Here is a 23,130-nt window from a genome sequence, read left to right as displayed (position 1 = left end):
GTCGGCCACTGCTCCTGACGTCACGGCCTGGCGACGCAACTCCGAGGGAAGACCCCTAACTTCCGGCCGCCTGTCCCTTGCCCAAACAGACGGCAACGTGCAGCGGAAAGGACGAGGGGAGGAAGGATTGGAGGAAGGGAGGGAGGAGGAAAGGGGAAATGAGACAGTGGTGTGGCACGAGAAGAGAGCGAGTGCAGGGAGCTGACGGCTGCTATTGGGTGAATCTGGGAAACTCTCAGGCATGTATCAGGGACAGCCCTTGGGTCCTCTTCCCCCTGCCACGGGCTGCGAGAGGCTGGCCTTTCTTGCACCCGCTGAGGCTGCTCGAGAGCTGCGGTCGCCGCTTCATGTGAGTGTCACGAGAGGGTCTAGGGTCGATTGGAAGCGATCCAAAGTTCTTCTTCCCTTTCTCACCAGGAAAAGAGAACCTGGCCATCCAAGTCCTTGTAGGACACCCCCACCCCCACCCCCGTGCCACGAGGAAACAGGAAAAGCTTGGCCCTTTTTGATTCACCTAAGTTTTGGAAATGAATACTTGGCCGAGGGAAAGCATGCAGGGGGTGGATTCATAAAGTAAAGCTTGTTTACTTTAAGTGAGTGTGTAAAGGATTTCCAGTGTTTGTACATGGGGAGGGATTCAAGAGAGAGGTATTGAATCAGATGTTAGAAACGCCAGCTATCAACTATACTCGTGCCACCGTTTTAGTTACTAGGTAAAGATCCGTAAGCAAAGTAGAAAAAAAAAACAACAAAAAGGACAAAATTCCCAGTAATTTTTTTTCTCAGCGTACGTTTTATTGTTGAAGTACAGCCCTGAAAGTACGATGTTAATATTGGTTTAATTATGTGTAGGTGTACACGCCCGACTGAGTTTCTGTGCAAAACTTGTATGCAAGTGACCATGAAGGCTAAAAAGCATCAGATCCCCTGGGACCAGCCAGTGCTTGTGAGCCCCCGATGTGAGTGCTAAGAACCAAACCTGGGTTCCATGCAACAGCAGTCAGCGTTTTTAACTGCTGAGCGCTCTTTCCAGCCCCCATACCATATTTTAGATTATAAATTCCGATCACTAAGAGTATTAACAGTAAAGAAAGGTATATATATATTATTTGGCACTGTAATGTGGCCAAAGGAGAAGGTTCTCAAGGAAAAGATGGCTTTCTAGGGAGGATGTGACATAAATGTACTTAACTGCACAGGTAACTGTCAGTCAGCAGGTGCTCTCAGTCAGAAGGCCCAGTCATGCCAAAGACCATGAAAAAAAACTTAGCAAAATATCAGGGAAGCCTGGGGACTCAGAATTGAGAGAAGGAATTAAAGATGGAGACAGTATGCGAGTGATCAGGCTGATCGTGGGGATGAGTGGGAGTGAACGCCACTGTAAGGATTTCAGTAGCCACGTAATGTTATCCAACTTGTTTTGAAGAGGGTTACTCGGTAGACTGAGGACAGAAGTGAGAAAGGAAATCTTTTGTTTTTCCTCAAAGGAAACCTAATAGACACTACAGGTACTAAGATGTGTCCAGTCATATTCTTGGGGTGCTCAATGAACATGCACAAGGAAACTATGTATTGCAGTTTATTTTCATTAAGTAGACTTTTTGAAAAACTTCAAGTAAATTGTGTAAGTTTCAGAATGATGAACATAAGTAATGTTGTGGTTTTGCCTTTTGATACTTGAATGACTTGAGACATGCCAGGTGATTTATCCAAGTCTGTAAAATGAAGATGGTATCTTACAGGGGAAAGATTGAATGTCAAAGGAGATGGTGTCTTCCATTAAAGTAATATCTTTTCTTACCAGTGTTCTTGAATTAGAGGTGGAAATAGCGTGGTTGAGAAGATTAGTTATTTTAAAACCAAGTTGAAACTGGGTATGGTTGTAATATATACCTAGGATCCTTGCACTCAAAAGGGAGAGGCAGGCAGATTTCTGTGAGTTCGAGGCCACCCTCGTCTACAAAGTGAGGTCCTGGGCAGCCAGAGTTGTTATTACAGAAAAGCCAATTCTTAAAAAACAAAACACAAAAGTAGTTACAAAAAGAAACCTCTGAACATAATCAATTGTACAATAAGAGAAAATCACAGGAAACCTGGCCACGTTTTTTGTTTTGTTTCTTTTTAATGTACATTTTACTGGGAAAAGGGGGTTTGGATTAATTAGCCAAAACATTATAAAATATTTGGCTTATCCTTTCATAGTATTCAATCTTATAGCCACCTTCTCACCTCATTGTCATCATTTAGATATCTCTATGGCTTCCTCATCAGTAAAGAGGAAATAGGCTCTCTGGTAAGGGGACAGAAATAAATAGGAACTTTCATAGAAAACAGATTTAGGGCTTCGGTGGGCTTTAGCAAAGCTTGGTTTAAAAAATTACCTGTAGGACTAATGCTGGTTGCTGCACTATAGTTTGAATTTTCACGTTTTATTTAATTGTAATATATACCTAAATTCTGACTTTTGATACATTGTGTTAAGTACCAGTGGGGATTTTAAAGTGGTACCATGTTCTTGGTAGAGTCCACTAACTTGACAATTAGACTTAAGCAATGGGGGGGAATGTTCGGAAGATAAGATTAGGGCTGAAGAGAAGAAGAGAAAAAACACTGCTATGGTTCTATGATTACTATTAATTTTGAAACACGTTTACATATTTTTAATTGAAGTGTATTTTAAAATTATTGTCATCTTAAGATCACAGTAGAATGCCAGCTGTTGACAAAGTTTTCATTGTGTTATTTGCAAATAATTCACCATAAATGTTAATGTTGATATTAGTTCTGTTGTGTGTCATGTTGGTATATAGCTATTAAGTATAATTTCTATTTTATGTATACTTTTAGTGATTATGATTTAGAGTTAAAATGAAGTTACTGTGTATTCAGTAATACAGGAAAACAAAGTAGTAATCTAAAACGAGTCTAGGGCTAAATTCAAAGTTTTTCAGTAAATATAATATATCAATACATAAGAGACTTATCAGAATGATGTACAGACTGTGGTCCATCCGTGGCTGCCTACCAGTGGAAGGTCCAAGAATCTAGTCATCGTTCAGTTCGTGAGGGTGCATGGCTCAGCTGGTATTAAATATACAACAGAATTCCCTAGAAATAGTCTCTGATGCCCGTGACAGAGTGGATTTGCCAAGGAATGGAGTGAAAGTGATCAGGCAAAGAGAGCAAGCTTCCTTCTCCCGTGTCCTTTTTGAACAATACATGCACACATAGAAATTTATGGAGAGACAATCAGGGCAGAGAAAGCAATACATCAAATATATTCTTGCACTTTACAGATGAAAATAAAAACCTGTGTATTCATAAATTATCCATGTACTTAGCCAGCAAGCACTAACTATTCCCCAAGTGTCACATGTTATTCCTGTTATCTGTGAGAAACGTTGTGCATACTAACATATTAAAAGCTATAAACACAGTAAGGAGACTTTTTAAAAAAGACTTAATTGTGTGTCTGTGTGCGCATGTGCGTGCATGCTTATGTACCTACGTGTGTGTATATGCACCATTATGTTCATGCCTGGAGCCTGCAGAGGCCAGAGGAAGGGGTTCAGAAGCTCTGGAACTAGAGTTACAGGTGGTGAGTTTCCAAGTAGCTGGGAATTAAACATGGTTTCCATGCAATAATAATAATAATAATAAAATAAAAGAGGTGATCTTACACTGCCCCAAGGAGACTTGATATTTTGTACTTTGTCTGTGGTAAAAATCATTATAGAATAATTAACATAAAATAGTACAATGAGCACTGCATTGAACAGTAGAGAGTTTAAGCTTCCAGTGTTGTTAAACTGGCACATCTCCCTAAATGTAATTACATTTATCTTGCGCTCTTCTGTCCGTGTGTTTTCCTCTTTTGTTTGAAAGCTTGGTGACTGCTCATTTTCTCTCTACTGTAAACCTAGCATGAGACAAAATGGGGGGGGGGGGGATTGTAAGTAAGGTTGAGACAATGAGCATGGATGCAAATTACTTTTAGGGACCTGGCAGCCAGCAAATGGTAAATAACTGTGTGAAAGTTTGCATATTCCTTGCTTAAAGATTTTGGCCTTCAGTCCTTTTATTATTTATTTATTTTTCTCATTTTACATACCAATCCCAGTTCCCACTTCCTCTGTTCCTTCTGTTACCTCCACTTTCCTCCCTCATCCACTCCTCAGAGAGGGTAAGACTTCCCATGGGGAGTCAAAAAAGTCTACCATATTGCTTTAAGGCAGGATCAAGGCCCTCCCCACTATATCTAGGCTGAGCAAGGTATCCCTCCAAAGAGAATGGGTTCCATAAAGCCAGTACAAGCAGTAGGGTTAAATCCTGGTCTCACTGCCAGTGGCTCCACAGTCTGCCCCAGCCGTACAACTGTCACCCACATTCAGAGGGCCTAGTTTGTTCCTTTGCTGGTTCCCTCACAGGCCAGAGTTAGTGAGCTCCCATTACATTAGCTCAGGTAGACTGTTTCAGTGAGTAGCCCCATCATGGTCTTGACCTTTTTGCTCATATTCTCACTCCTCCCACTTGTCTTCTGGACTTTGGGAGTTCAGCCCAGTGCTTTGCTGTGGATCTCTGTCTCTGTTTCCATCAGTTGCTGGATAAAGGTTCTGTGGCGGGATTTAAAGTAGCCATCAATCTAAGTACAGGACAAAGCCAATGCAGGCACCATGTCTGCTATTAAGTTCTTAGCTAGGGTCATCCTCGTGGATTCCTAGGAACTTCTCTAGTGCCAGGTTTCTTGCTAGCCTTATAATGACTCCCTCAATCAAAATATCTCTTTTCTTGTTCTTCGTCTCTGTCCTTCCCCCATTTCGTCCATCCTGTTCCCTCATATTAACCCTGGGTGATAGGGGTAACCATAAACCGCCTGGTGATGATTTGTGATCCCCAGGAGATAACTATTCCAAACTCTGAACAACAGTGTTCAGGCAACAGGTGAAGAAAAGCCCCGTGGAGAGCAAGAAAGCCGGTGAGAGGACCCTGACATAAACTAACGAGGTGAAACATGGGGAAGCTGGTCACACAGTCATGGCCTGTTAAGTGTGTTTTTCACTTAAGGTTGGTTGACTGGAACCACCTTTTGTATGCGTTGTATTTTTTCCTCAGTGCTGCATATTGCTAGGAAATACTAACAAAAACTTAGATATCTGTTGCTATGACAAAACACAGACCAAAAGCAGCTTGGGCAAGGAACAGTTTTATTTTTGCTAACCCTTTCAGGCCACAGTGAAGTCAGCAGAAACTCCCCAGGCAGGAACCTGAAGCAGATGCGTGGAGGGATAGTGTTTCAGGCTAGCTCTCCTGCTCTTCACTGAGCTGGCTTTCTTACATAACTCAGACCACCTGCCCAGGGAGAGCACCACTTGCTCCTTCACAAGTTCAGACCACAGTCTATTCTGTTTGATTCTGCCTAGTTTCCTTTCTCCAGTAGTTTGCTCAGTAAGTTCAGATCTTTTGAGTTTCCTCAGTCATATGGCAATTCCTATAAAATAAGTATATTCTTTCCTTCTACAGTATATTTATAACTTTCATTTTTCATTTAGGATTTTCTGCCGATTCTGGACAAAGATGGCAACCAGTGATGCTGTTCTGAAGAGGCTCGAGCAGAAGGGTGCAGAGGCAGACCAGATCATTGAGTATCTCAAGCAGCAGGTTGCCCTTCTCAAGGAGAAGGCGGGTAAGACCATTTTAATAGTCTAAGGAAATACCTAAATTCTAATAATGACAGTTAAATGTTTACTATGGAAATTATAACTTGATAATTTTAATTATGGCTTTTAGATTCCTTTGAGTATAAAATTTTAAAAATGTTCTAGGATTATGATAAATTAGAATTGGTATATACTAAAAGACCCAGTTTGCTTTCTGTTATGATAAAGCACCAAAAGTGTGTTGAAGAGGAAAGAATTTATTTCAGCTTGCAGCTTAGAGTCTGACATGAAGGGAAGTCAAGGCAGGAACCAAAGAAGAGGCCATGGAGGAACACTGTTTACTAACTTGCTTTCTATGACTTGCTTAAATTGCTTTCTTACACAACCAGGACCAGGGAAGGCACCACCCCAGGTCAGGCTCTCCCGTGTTAATCATCAGTTAAGAAAATGCCCTACTATGTGCCCACAGTCCAGTCTGAGAAGACTTTTCTCAGTTGTAGTTTATTTTTTAAAAATGAACTAACCATGGCAGTAAATAAATAGAGAAAATAATATGGTATTTTGGGACAGAGAAAAAAAGAGTCTATTGTTTAAAATTAGTTGCTATGTTATTAGTGGTTAATGATTATAATTGGGGGAAATATAATAAAATCAAATATTAATAGTTACTTTGAAATTTTATGGGTCAAGATTTGTTTTTCATAGTCTTTGTTCTTTGATGTTTTTGAGAAATTGCTGTAGTGTATATAAAACTTCTGCCAGCCGGGCAATGGTGGCGCACGCCTTTAATCCCAGCACTCGGGAGGCAGAGGCAGGCGGATCTCTGTGAGTTCGAGACCAGTCTGGTCTACAGAGCTAGTTCCAGGATAGGCTCCAAAGCCACAGAGAAACCCTGTCTCGAAAAACCAAAACAAACAAACAAACAAACAAAAAAAAACTTCTACCAAATTTTTTTTCTTAAGGATTTGATTTGATTGATTTCAGTATGTCTCAATAACCACTATTGTTGGTACTATAATTGAAATCCCAAAATGTTATGCTGTCAGTAATTTAAATAAATGCTTTTTCTCCTTTAAAAAATGTCTTACAAAAACATTGTGAGGATTGTAAAACCTTGTTTAATCCTTTCTTCCTTATGTTTCCTGGTATTTCCCTGGTAGTCCTTAATAATCTTTGCATTAGTAAGGTAAAGAGGCAGAAGATGATCTGTGAAATAGTAAATATTGTAAATAGCATTTTCTTCATGGCCATCTTAGTGCTCTATTGCTGTGAGAAGATACCATGATGATGGCAACTCTTATAAAGGAAAACATTTAATTGGTGCTAGCTTACAGCTCAAAGGTTTATTTCCTTTTCATCATGGTGAGGAGCATGCAGGCAAATGTGGTGCTGGAGAAGGAGTCGAGATTTCTATATCCTGATCACAAAGACAGCAGAAAGAGACTGTCTCTCTGGGTTTAACTTGAGCTTAAGAGACTTCAAAGCCCACCCCCACAGTGACATACTTCCTCCAGTAAAGCCTTATCTCCTAATAGTGCCACTCCCTGTAAACCAAGCATTATGGGGACCTTTCCTTTTTAAACCACCACATTCCAATCCCTGGTCCCATAGGCTTGTGTCCATAGCACTATGCAGAAAAGCATTCAGCCCAACTTTAAAAGTCCCCATAGTCTATAGTGATCTCAGACATGCTTACAAGTCCTAAATCCAAAATCTCTTCTGAGATCCATGCATTCTCTTAACTGTAATCCCTTGTAAAAACAAAATGCAAATCACCTACTTCCAACATATAATGGCACAGAAAATTGACTTTCCATAAAGCAGCATAGTGAGAAAGTACTGGACCAAAGTAAGACTAAAAACAGCTGGGAAAACTCCAAACTCTGCATCTCCATGTCTAATCTCAAAATGCTCTTGAGGTCTCCAACTACTTTCAATTTTGTTGACTGTAACATACTTCTCTTGTGCTAATTCCACTCCTTGTTAGCTGCTTTCCTGGGCAGGCATCCCACGGCTCTGGCATCTCCAACCTTTTGTGGTCTCTAGGGCAAGCCAGGTTTCACCTTCACAATTTTATACATGGTCTCTCTGGCCCTCCACACAGGGCCACCCCTGTCACATACCTGGACTCAGCAGCTTTTCTTAGTCATGGAAGATGAGTCCATAACCCCTTCCTTCCCTTGACTCTAAAGCCAGAACCTCTTGGCTTTAACAGCCAAGTTCTGCTGCTTCCTAGGAGTGGAACATGGCGCCCTCATTCAGCTACATTTTCAGTAACTTCTGTTTTCCGTGCTTTCCTTCATTGCCTAAATTTGGCAATTCTGCAGCTTGCTCTGTAGACCAGGCTGGCCTTGAAGGAAGAGATTCTCCAGCCTCCTGAGTGCTTGGATTAAAGGTGTCCACCACCACACCTTGCTCTAAATTTTTTTAATTCCTTTTCACAAGTGGGGTCTTGCCCTGAAGTTACCACTCCCTTTATTCCTTTTAATACCTGACTTTTTAATGTTTATCTCCTTGAATATAAGACAACTCCATTTTCTTGGTTCCCTTTTTCTCCTCAGTCTGTACGCATTTTGTATTTCTACTTGCTCAGACGCTCCTTTTCATTATAAATCTTCATGAGAGTGAATACTAGTAACCTAACCGCAAGACAGTGTGTGAGGCTATTTTGAGATTTTTATTTGGCAATACGATTAATCCAAAACTCTTCACTTCAGTCTCAGGCAGACATTGAGGACAAGGACAAAAGCAGCCACTTTTTTCCCCCCAGAATATCAGACCAGTTTCTAGGCCACATACTAAAATTCTTCTGAAACGTCACGAGCCAGGTCTCCATGGTTTAAATTACCCCTAATTAAAAAATGTAAGTCATAGCAACCTTATATATAAAAAATAATTTCTAAGTAATAGTAATAATGTATATTTCAATGAACAATACTACAGCATTACATCAAGTACTAGCAGAAGTGACAAATCATATGCTAAATGACTCATGCATGTTATTTCCAGCATGGTGTTGACTAATTCCAGGTGTATGTTTAGTCTGTATTCACCGAAGCATCTCATGCCAAATGTAGGGGGTTTTTTTTGGTTTTTTTTTTTTTGTTTGTTTGTTTTCGAGACAGGGTTTCTCTGTGGCTTTGGAGCCTTAGGTTTTGTTTTTGTATTTGATTTATTATAAGAATAAATATGGGCTAGGGCGTGACTTGGTGGGAGCCTGTATAATACATGTTTGGGGCCTTTGGTTTGATCCCAGCACAGAAGAAGAAAACAATGAATGAATGAGTCTTTACACAGGCCCTCAATGAAGACAGTGCAAGCTACATTTTGTGGTACATGAGTTTTAAATTTCAAATATAATAAAAATGCTTTAAAATACATTACGTTTGTATGTGTAGTAGCTCTAAGGTCCAGGCTAAAATAACTATTTACATGGTTTACACTCAGTGAGGAAGATACTCCTTTGGACCTCTGGACTCTACGTCATACACACACACACACACACACACACACACACACACACACACACGCACGTAACTTTTGCTGTTCCACTCTTTATTTTATAGATTTATTTTCTCTCAAATTGACTGTGGATCAGATGTATGCATGGGGGAGAAAGTATACACTAAATGTATAGATCGATTTCCTTGTTTTTTAATCTACAAATCACTACCGCATTTATGTCCTCAGAGATTTGTTTTGGTGGGAGTCTTACACCCAGTGTTCCAGTGACTAGTGAGATATTGTTGATATTAAAATAGTAAACTGTCATAAAGCAACTGGCCAGATACTAGTTCCTATTGTTATAACAGCTACAATTGTATTTACTCTTTCCAAATAATATTCAAATAAAACATTTGAAAATAGTTTTTAAGTGAATTTTCTTGATTCTAGTTTTGCAGGCAACTTTGAGAGAAGAAAAGAAACTTCGAGTTGAAAATGCTAAACTGAAGAAAGAAATAGAAGAGCTAAAGCAGGAGCTGATTCAGGCGGAGATTCAAAATGGGGGTGAGGATGACAACGCTAGGGTGCTCAGTCTACCACGAGTGTGTGATTTCATCTTCCTACCTCCGTCATTCCCTATAGGAAGAAATGACGTAGACTGCGGAAAGGCAGTTGATCTCCTCTGAGGTCATAGAAGGTGGTAAAGCTGGTATTCAAAGCTTACGCGTCTCAGTTTTGTGCTGTGTACTAGAACTTGACCAGCATTGTTTCTGCTGTTTGATACCTACTGAAAAATAGCCATAGTAATTAATTTACAGTTACTAAACTTTTTCAGGCGCGTTTGTGTCAAGTGACAAACTTTTTATATACTCAGATCCTTTTGTCAGCAGGTGTGCTCACATCTTTAACCCCAGGAATAAGGAGCCTAGGGAAGGATGATTACTATAAATTTGAGGCCATCCTGGGCTACATGATGATTTTCAGCCCAGCCTCGGCTTCAGCTAAACACTATCTCAAAAAGTAAAAGAAAAAATTGTTTTCAAAATAACTTTATTTTATAAACTAAGACAATAAAACTTAGAGATGAGAGTCACTTGCCTAAAAAAAAAAATCAAAGAACTTTTCAAACCATCAAATAATGATCAGTTTGATTAAAAATTGTATATAAAGTTACAATTTTTTTGGCCCATTTGAAAAGCTCATTCCATTTTCTTTGTGTGTGTGTGTGTGTGTGTGTGTGTGTGTGTTAGAGTTGGGGGGCACGGACAGTGGGTGCTCTATGTATACATATTTGCTTGTATGGGGCACAGGTTTTCACATGCATGTGGAGGCCTGAGGTTATGTTGGGAATTACCTTTGATGGCTTTCTAATTTATTCTTTGAGCAGGATATCTCATCAAACTGAGAACTTGCTGATGTGGCTAGTTTCACTAAGTAGCTTGCTCTAGTGAGCTCCTGTCTCTGCCTCCCAGTCTGGAGTTACAGGCTGTCTACCATGCACCAGCATTTGGCATTTATGTGGGTTCTGAGAATCTGAACTCCAGTCCTCATACTTGTGTGGAAGACATGTTAATGACTAAGCCCTTTCACCAGCCCGGTGATGCCTTTCTCTATTTTTGGCTTTTTTTGATATGCTATCAGCATGATATTTTGAATGCTGTGTGAATTCTTCCCTTAATGAAATAAAATAAGGGGAAATTAGTGACATGTACGATCTGTCTTAGTTAGGGCTTCTGTTGCTGTAAAGAGACACCATTACCGTGGCAACTCTTATAAAGGAAAACACTTACTTGGCTAGCTTATAGTGCAGAGGTTTAGTTCATTATCATCATGACAAGATAGAAGGAGCTGAGAGTCTACATCTTGATCCACAAGCAGCAGAAGTGACTGTTTACCATGCTGGGCCATATAAAACCTCAAAGCGGGTCACTGTCTTGATACATGGTGTTGCAGAGGCCAGAAGATGTGTGATGCATAGTGCTAAAGTTATGGGCAGTAGTGAGCTGTCTGGCATGGGAGCCAGGTACAGAGCTCCAATCTTCTGAAAGCAACTAGTGCTCTTAACTGTGGAGCAATCTCTCTAACCCTCTTTATAAACAGTTGTGTTTTTTAACATAGAAGTGTTTAGACAGGCAATGCTGCGTCTCTATTCCCTGTCAGTGGGCCAGATTGTTAACTTCTTGATGGCTCAGATTTATCATTCATAATATAGTACAGTGACATGGAATAAAGTAGAATCTAGGAAGTTTAGGAGAATCGCTGGAGCTTTGAATAGTTTTTAACCCATAGTATGTCCATGATAAATGTTAGATACTAATGTTACCTGCACTCTTCTTTAGTTACTAATGGGTAAACGGAAACAAAAAAAAATGGTGTCCTTAGTAATTGTTAAAATATACTTAATTTTTGATACCATTTCTATAGCTTCAGATAATGGATACTTGATGTCCATATGTATTAGATTTTTCTCTTAAAAAGGGTTCGCAGTTGTGATTTGCAAACCCATTGTTCTACCTTGTTTATGAGCATAGCATGAGTGACCCTGTTCATTTTCTCTGTCAGTGAAACAAATTCCAGTCCCATCTGACACTCAGCAGCAAGCTAAACCTGCAGTTTCTGCAACTGTGGTACAGTCTACCTCGGTATCAACCACCTCTTCTAGTGTAAAAGAACAGACCAAAGGAGGGGGAGGAGAAGAAAAGAAGGTAAAAGAGAAGGCTGAAAAGAAAGGTACTTTTCATTATTAATCTTGTTGACCTTTGATTGTTTTATCAGGCAATATTAATATTTAAGGTGATAATAAAGGTATTGAAAAGAAAGTCCAAAGTTTTAGGAGCTAAGATAAAATTAAAAGCAGTCTGTCTTTAGAATATAGAAATTGAATCCCGAGGAATATGTGAATGTTGACAACTTCGACAGCGTAAAATGAGTTAAACTTGGATGTATATTTGGAGCTTTGTTCCAAAGAAGTCAGATGTTAAAGTTGGCTTATAGCCATTTGGGAGAAGCAGACAGTGACATCTAGTAGGCAGAACATCTGAACTGAGGTGTGGATGTTAAGGAACTGATAAAATAGCACGGCAAAGAAGTCTCAGAGTCTACTAGGCAGCCACACTGGTTCCCTTCCTTCAGTCTTCAGATCTACTTAACCAGCAAATTCTGTAATTCCTGTCCCCAAGTATATGTAAGCTTCAACTGTACTCTTGACTTGTAAGATGCCACATTTGTTCAAGTTCTTAAGGTTCCTTCTTTCACCCTTACCCTGCTATTGAAGCAACTTTTCTAGTAAACGTTTGCATTCATTCATTAGATTTGTCTGTAAATCTGCTTTTATAGTCTATTATATTTGCCTCCCGTTATTCTTGCACTCATTTGGCAGTTTTTTGGAAAATACAAAATGCTAAGGGCTTTATGAATTGACATAAAGCATTTTAGCATCCAATACTTTTCAGATCCTTGTGTAAGTATCAGACTTTATTAGAAGTGTGTTGGTCCCGTGAAAGCACAGAGACATAACAACGAAAAGAGTCACCACAGTAGGGACCTGGTACGTGAGAACACTAAACACAGTCCAGGGAACGGACTTGCTTGTGCGTGAGCTCAGTTGCTTCAGGTGGGATGTCATTGGATTGGCAGAAACTCATTGGACAGGAACACAAGAATGTGTAGTAAATGGATGCAAGATTATAAACTCAAGTGTAGAGGGAAAGCACACAGCAGGTGTAGCTTTAGTGCTATCCAGTTTGGCCCAAAAGTGCATACTTGGGTGCAGACCTGACATGTCCAGTGACTATCATTCAGGTATACGCGCCAACAGCAGAAGCAGAAGAGTATGTCATCAATAGTTTCTACACGGATCTGCAGAACGAGGTCAGTAGGGACATGCGAATGACATTAATTGTTAGGGTGACTTCAGTGCAAAAGTGGGATCTGGATAAAGAATGGATTCTAGTGCCCTGGGAATGTATGGATTCGGACGCAGGAACAGTAGAGGGGAACAACTGTGTGACGTCTGCTATGCGAATGATTTGTACATATCCAGCACAAAATTCAAGCAGGCCAAATTTCCTGACAAATGCACATACAGCCAAATTGACAACTTTCTGGCCAGCAGGAAACTTACCTAGCGTCTAAAACAGTTGATCGTTTCCTAGTCCTGATTTAGGATCAGATCACCAACTTGTTAATGGCCAACATTCAGCTGAAACAGGAGAGGCACACCAGGCAAGATGAACTGGAAGATGGATCACAAACAACCGATGAACCCAGCTGTACAGAGAGAGTTGTTATACAGTAGTACCCTTTATGCACAGGTTGGCACCGTAAGAGATTAACAGTGATGATGATGATGGTAAAATGGATCAAATAATAGGCTAATTTATCTTTTTTTTTTTTTTTAGAAATATTGTATTTAGAGAAATAGCTAAGGTTATGTAGGTTTTATAACTTGAGTATACTTTGTGAGAGAAGTGATTTTTTTTTTTTTTTCCTGAACATATCAGCACTGGTACCAGAGGCTTCTCCTGGTGTTACTTGTTTGTCTTATGTCTGATGCTTACACAGTCTCAATCCTTAGGAGAGAAAAAGGAGAAGAAACAGCAGTCAGCAGCAGCAAATACTGACTCGAAGCCAATAGACGTTTCTCGTCTAGATCTTCGCATTGGTTGTATTGTTACTGCCAAAAAGCATCCAGATGCAGACTCGCTATATGTAGAAGAAGTAGATGTGGGAGAAGCAGCCCCAAGGACCGTCGTCAGTGGACTGGTGAATCACGTTCCTCTGGAGCAGGTGATCTGTCCCCCTAAAGTGACCACTGCTTACATACGTCATCTTAAGTGATTTATTCATATGTGTTGCTGTAAGTGATTAATACGTGAATTTCAGGATGATTATAGTTGGGAGTGAGAGCAATGGCTCTGGTTGGGAGCACTTACTGCTCTTAGAGAGGACCAGAGTTGGCTTTTTAGGACCCACGTGGCAGCTCACAATCTGTAACTCCATTTCCAGGCTCTCTGTACCCTCTCTAGACATTTACTCTGAACAAGTACATTCACCATGCACATACATGCATGCAACAAAACACTCATAAAAATAAATATGAAAAAGATGGACTTTTAAGGTGAATTTCAAAAAAAGGTATATGAAATTACCTCAGACTTAGAGGCCTGAAAGATAAATTCAGCAGGACAGAAAATACACCTCATTTATTTCCCTCTTGTGTGTTCTGTGTTAATGTATGCGAGGGCAGTGTTGTGTGTGCCTTAGAATAGTGTGGAGGTCAGAGGACAGTTGTGGCTGTGAGCCCTTGCCTTCCACCATTCTCCCCATCCCCTCAACCCTAAACCAACCACTAAAAGATGTCCCTAACCCTGAGGGCAAACTCTGTTGGGAGAGGGGACGTCGTCCTCTAAAATTGCTTCTAGCTGACATGGGGGCAACGTTCTTCTTAGGGGCTCCTGTGAAAGCAAATGATGGTAAAATTCCCAAATTAACCTTTGACCTAAGAAAATTATAACTAGTCTCTGAGGGTTTTGAGAAGGTCCGGCCAGAGTGTTGTCAAAAATGTGCACCATTCGAAATAGTCTCGTGCAGTTGGTACCAAAAAACAGGTCTAATTTTAGCGCTTAAAAAAATATTCATGACGTCATAAAAACCAGATTGAGGTGATGTCGTGGGGCCCCATCTTCATCCTGGAAACTTTAAAGATTACTGTAGGGAAAGTTGTTGTTTTTTATGGGAAATTTAAACATTAACAACAAGGACATATACTGACATATAAAGAAAGACACAGATATGAGGAAAAGCAAAGAAAGTTTATCAAGTACATAATTATTCTTAGTCTGTCCCATTTCATGGCTCCTGACCTGAGACAGAAACTCTGAAATATCTCTTATCAACAGGCTTGGGATTGAAGAGGGACTGAGCCATAGTCCAACTCCAAAACCAGCTCCTGACACAGGAGTCTTGTGTGCCTTTTGTTTTAATTAAGCCTGTAGAGGATGGGCATAATTGGGAGAAAGTTAAAGATGTTTTGACTCTGGAAGATGGACAGAATTTCTTTTTAGCGCTATAGCAAATTATGGAAGTAGCCCCAGATGTGCACTGTGATGTGTTATTGAGCTGTTAGTTTCTTTTTAAGAATGGCCTGGGGATGCTGCTGAGATGGGGAGCACCAGCCAAGTCTGTACATATCTAGGTTCAGTCTCCAGAACTAAAAAAAGGAGAGGAAGAGAAACCTTGTCTAGTATTGGAAATGGCTGATGTGTAGAGAAAAAAAGTTAATATAAGTTAGTTCATTTACTTTAGTTGTATTGCTGACCTAAATAATATGCATACTTGTAATCTGATCCTGTGGCAACTCCTGACTCCATGCTTTTTGACCGACCTGTTTTTTTTTTTCACGGAAATGGAGGATCAACTTTATACATTTACCATTGGTTGTAACTGAAGTTCTACATCAGGCTGGTTCACTTGGTTATTTATTCTTTAAATTAATATTTAATTGAAAAATTTCCACTGGGCTGGACAAATGGCTAGATGGGCTAGACAGATGATTAGGAACATTGGCTGTTTTTACAGAGGCCCCGGGTTTGGTTTCCAGTGCCCCTATGGAGACTCATGACCATCTTTAACTTCAGTTCAAGAGATTTGATACCCTCCTCTGGTACCCACAGACACCAGACACAGAACTGTTTGCAAGGAAAATACCTATATACATTGGGAAAAAAACAAAATTTCTGTATATATTTGGGGAAAAAAAGGTTTCTACTGTTGTATGCATGCCTTGCCAATTTGAGGGATTTTCTTTTCATGTTTATGCAAGATATCAGTCTTCATTTTTTTATACATGATTTCATAGTTAAAAAATATTTTAACTACACAAAGACAAAGTTACATCCACAAAGGTAACAAATTTAATAAGTAGAGTGTCAGTGTGCCTGAAGTACCCTAGACATGATTATTCTAAATCTCTACATATCTTTAGTCATCTCTTTTGTTCTGCACAGATGCAAAATCGAATGGTGGTTTTACTTTGTAATCTGAAGCCTGCAAAAATGCGGGGAGTACTGTCTCAAGCAATGGTAATGTGTGCTAGTTCACCAGAGAAAGTGGAAATTCTGGCACCTCCCAATGGGTCTGTTCCTGGAGACAGAATTACTTTTGATGCTTTCCCTGGTAAGTATCAATAATTATTTAAATAGATTGGGAATAAGTTTATAAAGTGATGTTTATAAAGCTTAGAGGTTAAAACCTGTCCTATGTGTGTATCAGAAGGATTTTCAGGAAGTTTGCTTACGATAGCACCATGAGCATAACATAACCATCTTGCTGTCCATAAAATCACACATTACATGAGATGCTACAAAGATTCTATACCTACAGAATAATAATATGACATGGATGTGAATCAAGTTAATGTGCTCTAAAATCACTTAAACTACACAAAGACTAGTGATGGAAAGTAAAGTTCCATTTAAATTGTTTTCTTTAGTATAAATGTTCCTGAGAAAGCTGTAGTGTAATAATACTGGAAAAGTAGAAAGGATTTCTTGTCTTGTTTTAGTACATTTTGAGATAGTATCTTATTGGGGTCCCCTTTGTAATTGAATGTTTCTCTCTGGCCCACCAATTCCCAATACCCAGCAGCCACATCCCAAATTACCACATAGAGTCTTATATTAATTATAAATGTTCAGCCAATAGCTCCAACTTATTACTAACTAGCACTTATAGTTTAAAGTTAATCCATATTCCTTATTTATGCTCTGCCATGTGGCGGTACCTTTATTAGCATGGCATGTTCATCTCTTGCTTCCTCTGTGTCTGGCTGAGGATTCCTTTTTCCGCCCTGCTCCTTCCCATCATCCTTAGTTTAGTTGCCCTACCACTACATCCTGCTAGGCTACTGGCTAGTCAGCATTTTATTAAACCAACTCAAATGGCAAATCTGTACAGTGTACCGAGGATAAATCCACAGCACCCTTTTTTCTTCACAGTCCATTGGCCATCCGTCCACAAGGTCAAAGGGATAGAATTGGTGACAGAGAACTTTATTGGACCTGTGATCACGGCAGAAATGGCCTTCCAGGAGTAGCTTTAGCTTTATTCCAGAGTTGGGGGGATATAGAGGGTGAGTCAGAGGCTGGGGTGTCACCTAATATGCATAAGGTGGCCCTATGAAAATAGCTAGAGCATGCAGTGTGGACAGCAGGGAGGAGTGCTTGCAGGGAACTGTGTCGAGGGTCATCCTTGAGATAAGTCAGGCATCCAGGCCTAGAGACATCCTCCAGATGAGGCTAGGTTGAGAAAGCCCCCACTGGGAAGGAGTCCTCTATATTGTCAAACGCAGAAAAGGCTACCAGGCCATAGTAGCCTGCAACCTCTGACCAGCAGGGCCTATCGTCTATAAGCTAAGCCATCCCCCTGCCTTCTCATCCCAAGTGTTGGAGGAATTGCAGGCATGAACCATTATGCCTAACTTAAGAAATAGATCTTTGAAGCAGAAGAAGGAGTACCTGCCAGGTGTAGAAAATATTTATAAAAGCAAGAGGCAAGCCAGCAAATCTTATCTCAATAGGGGTGGTCTAGAGGAGAAAGCTACCCTGGCTGTTTTCTGTACACTATCAATATCCATACTTGGGAAACCACCCTGTCCCTACCCCTAAGAAGGTTTTGCAGTTCATCTGAGCCTTTTCTGGGGAAGACTTTGGTTCTCCGTGTTACTGGGGCATTAGGGTCCTTGACATGTCTGTGCCCATGTAAACAGACATATTCACCCAGGACCTTGTTTACTGAAAGCTTCCTCTACAAATCCTCTACTCAAGGATTTGTCTTGAGCAAATGAGAAACCATGATGACCTATGCTTTATGAATTTTTTTTGAGAAAATTCCATTTTAGATGTTTAATTGAGGAAACATTATTTTAAATTCTGAGAGCATAATTGTCACCCCCTTCAGTCCCACAATATTGGAGCACTCCTAAAAATCACCTACTTTGGAGTAAGCTGTCATATTATATATTTATATATGTATATATATATTATATATAGTTTATATATATATGTTTAGGAGTTAAATAAATTTGAATAAAACATCAAAATAATTTTTTTTCTTTTAAGATTTAGAATTCATTAAGAAAAACATAAATAATCCTTATTGACCTTTCCATATTAACAGTATCCTTATTTATTATTTGACATTTAAGAATTAAACTGGATGGGATATGGTATGTGGTGTAATCCCAGGACTTGGAAGTCACACCGTGAATTTGAAGCCAACCTAGGCTAAGGACTAGAAGAGGAAAAGAAAGAAAGAAAATTATTAAGGCTTATTTTATTTTACTTCTTGACATTATGGAGTCAAATAATTAAAAGCAGAAGAAATGTACTTTAACCCTCCTTTTTACAAATTTGAAAACTGGGGACCAGTAAAATGTAGTGGCTAATTTATGAATGCTTACGGCTCTCTTGTTACCATGGTAACTTTTTTTCATCCTTATCTCGGAGTTACCAGGTGCATCATTTCAGCTTTCAAATCCGTTTTTGTCATCTGTCTGTTACTGAGATTCTCACTGACCTAGGATTTGGAGTGCTAACAGCCCAGCTGGATTTTTTGCTTTCACCATGTTCTCTAGATCTCTGTGTTGATTTAGCTGCATGCTTCATGTTACTCAGCCTGGTATTTTTTGCCCAATTCTCTCTTTGTTCATGAGGCACTCGAATGTTCTGGAAAAGTTCGTATTTATGAAGAAAAAACTAAACTTTAATGGTTTTATCACGTAGAATATGCTTAATCAGACTGAGCACTATCAAGTAGCTGAGCAGACTTGGTCTGAGAACTCACCATACATGTGCTTCCATACCAATTACTGCTCCGCCAGCAGAAAATCTGATAAGTAACCACTTTGGAAGCAGAAGTTGGTAACTTTTCCAACACATTCAAGGTCAATCAGGATTATTTATTATTTGAACACTTAGGAATTAAGCTGGATGGGATATGGCATGCCATGTGATCCCAGGTCTTGGAAGGCAGACCATGAATTTGAGGCCAGCCTAGGCTAAGGACAAGAATGCCTGCCAAATGTAAAAAACTGTAAAAACAGGAGACTATTGAGATGACTTCTCATCTCAGTAGGAATGGTCCTAGGGGAGCAGCCTTCATGCCATAAACATCCTGGAGGAGAAAGCCTCTGGATATTTTCTGCACACACTGTCAATATCTATACTTAGAAAACACCCCATCCCCTATTACAAAGCTAGAAACTCCCATAGAAGTTAGAGGATGCCAAATAATATGTGTAGTAACAACTAAAACTCTTCCCTTCCACCTAACACTCATTAAAATCTAATTGAGAACAGCTATAAATTTTAGTATTTAGATATACTAATTGGTCCCTGAGGCCCCATGTAGAAATAATTTTAAGTCAGTTTTGTAACCAGGAGACAAAGGTCATGATAGGTTTGCTTTGGTTTTAGATTGGCTTGGATTTTTACTTTTCTGAGACTGCACTATTCATGGCCTAATAACAAATGGAAATTTACTCCAAGGTCATGCTTATAAACATTAGTAATGAGCCTTTGCAGTAAAAATAATACTCACAAAGTATACATTTAACTTTCAGAATTATTTATTTTTAAAAAATCAGTTATCTGTACTCAATTACTCTTCTCTAAAATCCATTTGACTCCAGTTTCCTTTGCTTCTAATCTTCCAGTATTGCTAGGGTTAAGGAGATTCCCCCACTACTCCGTGGAACACCATGGTTGTTTTGCAGGCTCCTTCTTAACTCACTCGGCTCCATACACCATACTCTCTTAGTCCTCTTCCTCTACTGGCGGCTCTTCTATCCATTGCTAGCTGTTCTACTCTGAATTCTCACAGAGTACCTCAAACAAACATGCTATTCTAGGCATCATTCCATTTATAGAGTACAGATGGAAAATATTCAGTGGATTCTGTCAACTATTGCTCTAGTTTTGGAGCGGTTGATGAACATTGCCTTTAACTTAAAATCACTAGCTACATTAGCCCCCACAGAGAGAGTCAGCCTGTCTTTAGAAGCTTTGAAGTCAGTGTTGATTTAGTTATGAAAGCAGTAAATGACTTATTCTGATGTAATATTTGACCTACACTGAAAATCTGCTCATGAGTACAACATTAACTAGACCTCCTAGATTGCCTGCTGTGACTTATGCATCAGTTTTTGTAGTTTCATCTTAAAGTGGACACTGGTGTGTAAGTTTGGGTCACTGCTTGATGAACACATTGTCATGTTGGCAATATCTTGGTGGAGGGGCGAATCTCAGCCAGCACAGAAGCATTGCTAAATAGTCAAAAAATGTCCTCCATTTTGTTTTTTGCATACATATGAAATATGTGGGGAGGGGGGGAAGGAGAGGAGGAGTAGAAACTGTTAACAGTAGTAAGATAGCCTGCTTCCCTGTCGGCAAAAAGTTATTTGATCTGCTACTTGTCTTTAAACTTAGACCAGAGGTACTCCACTCCTTATCTGTCTCTGTTGGTTATGATGTACACATTATCACTTATTGCAAATAGAGGGATTAGGAGGCATTAGGAGTGATGCCCACTTTTTCCAGGGTAGTTTCCTTTGTAAGCCACAGCATGACATATCAGGAGGCCGGGTGCTGCTGTTCCAGGGGTAATAGGCTCTGATGACATAGCCTGCCTATGCCTACTGCTGGTGTGACTGCACCTTCTCTCTCCTTCAGTTTCTTCCTGTTTTGTGTATTGGAATCAAGATTGTTGTATGTATTTCAGGCAATAACCTGTGTTTCTAGCATTTAGAAAGTACTCCCCCCGTATTCTTACTGCTCCTCAGAAACTGCCCCTGCCAGCTGTAAAAGTCTAATCCATCTGAATGGGCTCCTTTCTTCCCAGACCTTCTTTACATGACTAAATGAATAGCTTACAATTTTCTTTGATTTGGGACTGGAGATTTAGCCTAAATGAAACATACTTGCCTAACAGTCTTAAAACCATGAATCCCCAGGGTATCTGACTTTTCTGGGTGTTGCTTATATAACTTGTTGGTTTTTCTCTGAACAGGAGAGCCTGACAAGGAGCTGAACCCTAAGAAGAAGATCTGGGAGCAGATTCAGCCTGACCTGCACACCAATGCTGAGTGTGTGGCCACATACAAAGGGGCTCCCTTTGAGGTGAAGGGAAAGGGCGTTTGCAGGGCCCAAACCATGGCCAATAGTGGAATTAAATAAGTGCTCTGTTACTGAAAGACATTGAGAAACCTTGATAACAATAAAGAGGAGTATATTTGTCACTTACACATATAATATGAGTTGCTCTTTTTGTGGACTTTTGTATTTTCAAATCTTGCTTTAAGTTTGTTTTCTCAATATTTTGTCATAGCAACAGAAAACTGATTAGCAGAAACTTGGTACCCAGAACTAGGGTCATTTCTTGATTGTGTCTGACCATGTGGTTTGAAGCCTTTGGAACTGGTTTGTCCGAGAGTTTGAAAGATGTGATTATGTCACTTAGAGAAAGTCTAAAATGAAAAAGGAAGAAAAGAAAGGTGCTCCTATTGGGACCTTAGAAGACCATTATCAGAATGCAAGCAGTAAAGACTGCTAGCCTGGTTTCAGACAGGAGCAGGAACTTTGGAGAAGGACTAGAGGCTATTCCTGTTATATCAGACAAAGAATTTGTTTCCATTCTGTTCAGGCCCTGAGATTTTGTGTGAAGCTGAGTTTAACGGTGAGAGACTAATGTGAAGAAATGTTCAGGTCAACATAGCATTCTGGATGAGGCCTGGGGATAGTTGGCTGGGTTTGCCTAGGTTTACAGCAAAAATCATAAATAGAGCTCAGCTGCTAAAAGTAGAAGGGTTTTAATATTTTCAGGTTAAACAGAAAAGAAAGTTGGTGCCATGGAAGATGTGGTTACTGAAGCGATTCAGGCTATTGAAACATGCTGAGAAGTAGGAAAGGTTCCTTGAGGGCATCTCTGAAGCTACTTGGAAGCCACCCTTTGCAGGTGGGAGGATGTCAAACATTAAACCCTTTTTGAGAATAGAGCCTCTAGGAGCTTTCCTCTACAGAACCACCTAGGCCAGTACTTCTCAACCTGTGGATCTCGACCCCTTTAAGTCAAATATCAGATATCCTACATATCAGAGTTTTATGTTATGATTCTTAACAATAGCAAAATTATAGCTATGCAGTAGCCTTGAAATAATTTTATGGTTGGGTGTCACCACATGAGGGACTTTATTAAAGGGTTGCAGCATTAGGAAGGTTGAAAACCACTGACCTAAGCAATTGTTATCCTCAGAATTTCTTTTATCCTGTTGAGCTATCAAAGTACTTTGAGTCCATTGCAACCATACAAGAGGTCCCATTGTCCCTTTAATGCTAATTTTGCACACGTAGAATGCAAGGGTGGTAGGACCACAGAAGCCTTACAGTGGTGATTGTAAAAGGCTTGTGAGAAGAGGTACTATGTAGCAGGGCCATGTTCTCACAGTGCGCATCCCTAAGGGGTCAGTGAAGTGAAATATGTGGTGGAGACCCCAGGATGTTAGAGGTGACAGAATTGTGGAATGTCCACTGAGGAGTCATGGCAGCAGCTCAAGAGCAACTCAGTTGGCTGCAGCTGGAGAAGCTGCACAAGCACAATGGTGTTTACACCTATCCTATGCACCCTAGAGGAACAAAGGAGAGCTCTGTCTCCCTCGGGAATTAAGAAGTCCATATGAGATTTGCCTTTCAAATATACCGGGTTTAGTCACACAAACACGCCTTATTGCGCTGTTACAAAGATTGTAAACAGACTTGGCACCAACTGGAGATGTGTAGGCCCACAGGTCTACCTCTCCTCCCAGGGTTCATATTGAGGATAGCTTGCAGTTTCTGGCAAAACATGTGTTTGTTCCTGTACCCTCTCTGTCCACCCTGGTGATTAGCTACAAGGGAGTTGTTTGCTCCGTCTTGAGCCTGGTAATTTCTCTTCTGCCTGGGGTGGGGGTGGGGATTTCCACTGTGCAGCAGTTAGG

At 40.1% G+C, this 23,130-nt stretch overlaps 1 protein-coding gene across 1 annotated transcript; it reads left to right on the top strand.

Moving 5' to 3' along the window:
- Window positions 1-172: 172 nt before the first annotated feature.
- Window positions 173-21,411, top strand: Aimp1 (aminoacyl tRNA synthetase complex interacting multifunctional protein 1). Its single transcript, XM_005357299.3, has 7 exons — window positions 173-349; window positions 5,550-5,683; window positions 9,552-9,665; window positions 11,664-11,831; window positions 13,678-13,889; window positions 16,109-16,277; window positions 21,168-21,411. Coding segments are annotated over exons 1-7 (966 nt in total). The 5' UTR covers window positions 173-347; the 3' UTR covers window positions 21,335-21,411.
- The last annotated feature ends 1,719 nt before the right edge of the window (window positions 21,412-23,130 follow it).

Source organism: Microtus ochrogaster, chromosome 21, assembly GCF_000317375.1.
Source record: "Microtus ochrogaster isolate Prairie Vole_2 chromosome 21, MicOch1.0, whole genome shotgun sequence".
NCBI classification, from domain to species: Eukaryota; Metazoa; Chordata; class Mammalia; order Rodentia; family Cricetidae; genus Microtus; species Microtus ochrogaster.
This window is presented reverse-complemented; position numbering and strand designations above follow the sequence as displayed.

Excerpts from the sequence above, each read along its gene's own strand:
- Aimp1 (XM_005357299.3), top strand. Across the intron at positions 11,832-13,677 it reads AGAGAAGGCTGAAAAGAAAG|GAGAGAAAAAGGAGAAGAAA; the intron begins GTACTTTTCATT and ends CTCAATCCTTAG. Across the intron at positions 16,278-21,167 it reads TACTTTTGATGCTTTCCCTG|GAGAGCCTGACAAGGAGCTG; the intron begins GTAAGTATCAAT and ends TTCTCTGAACAG.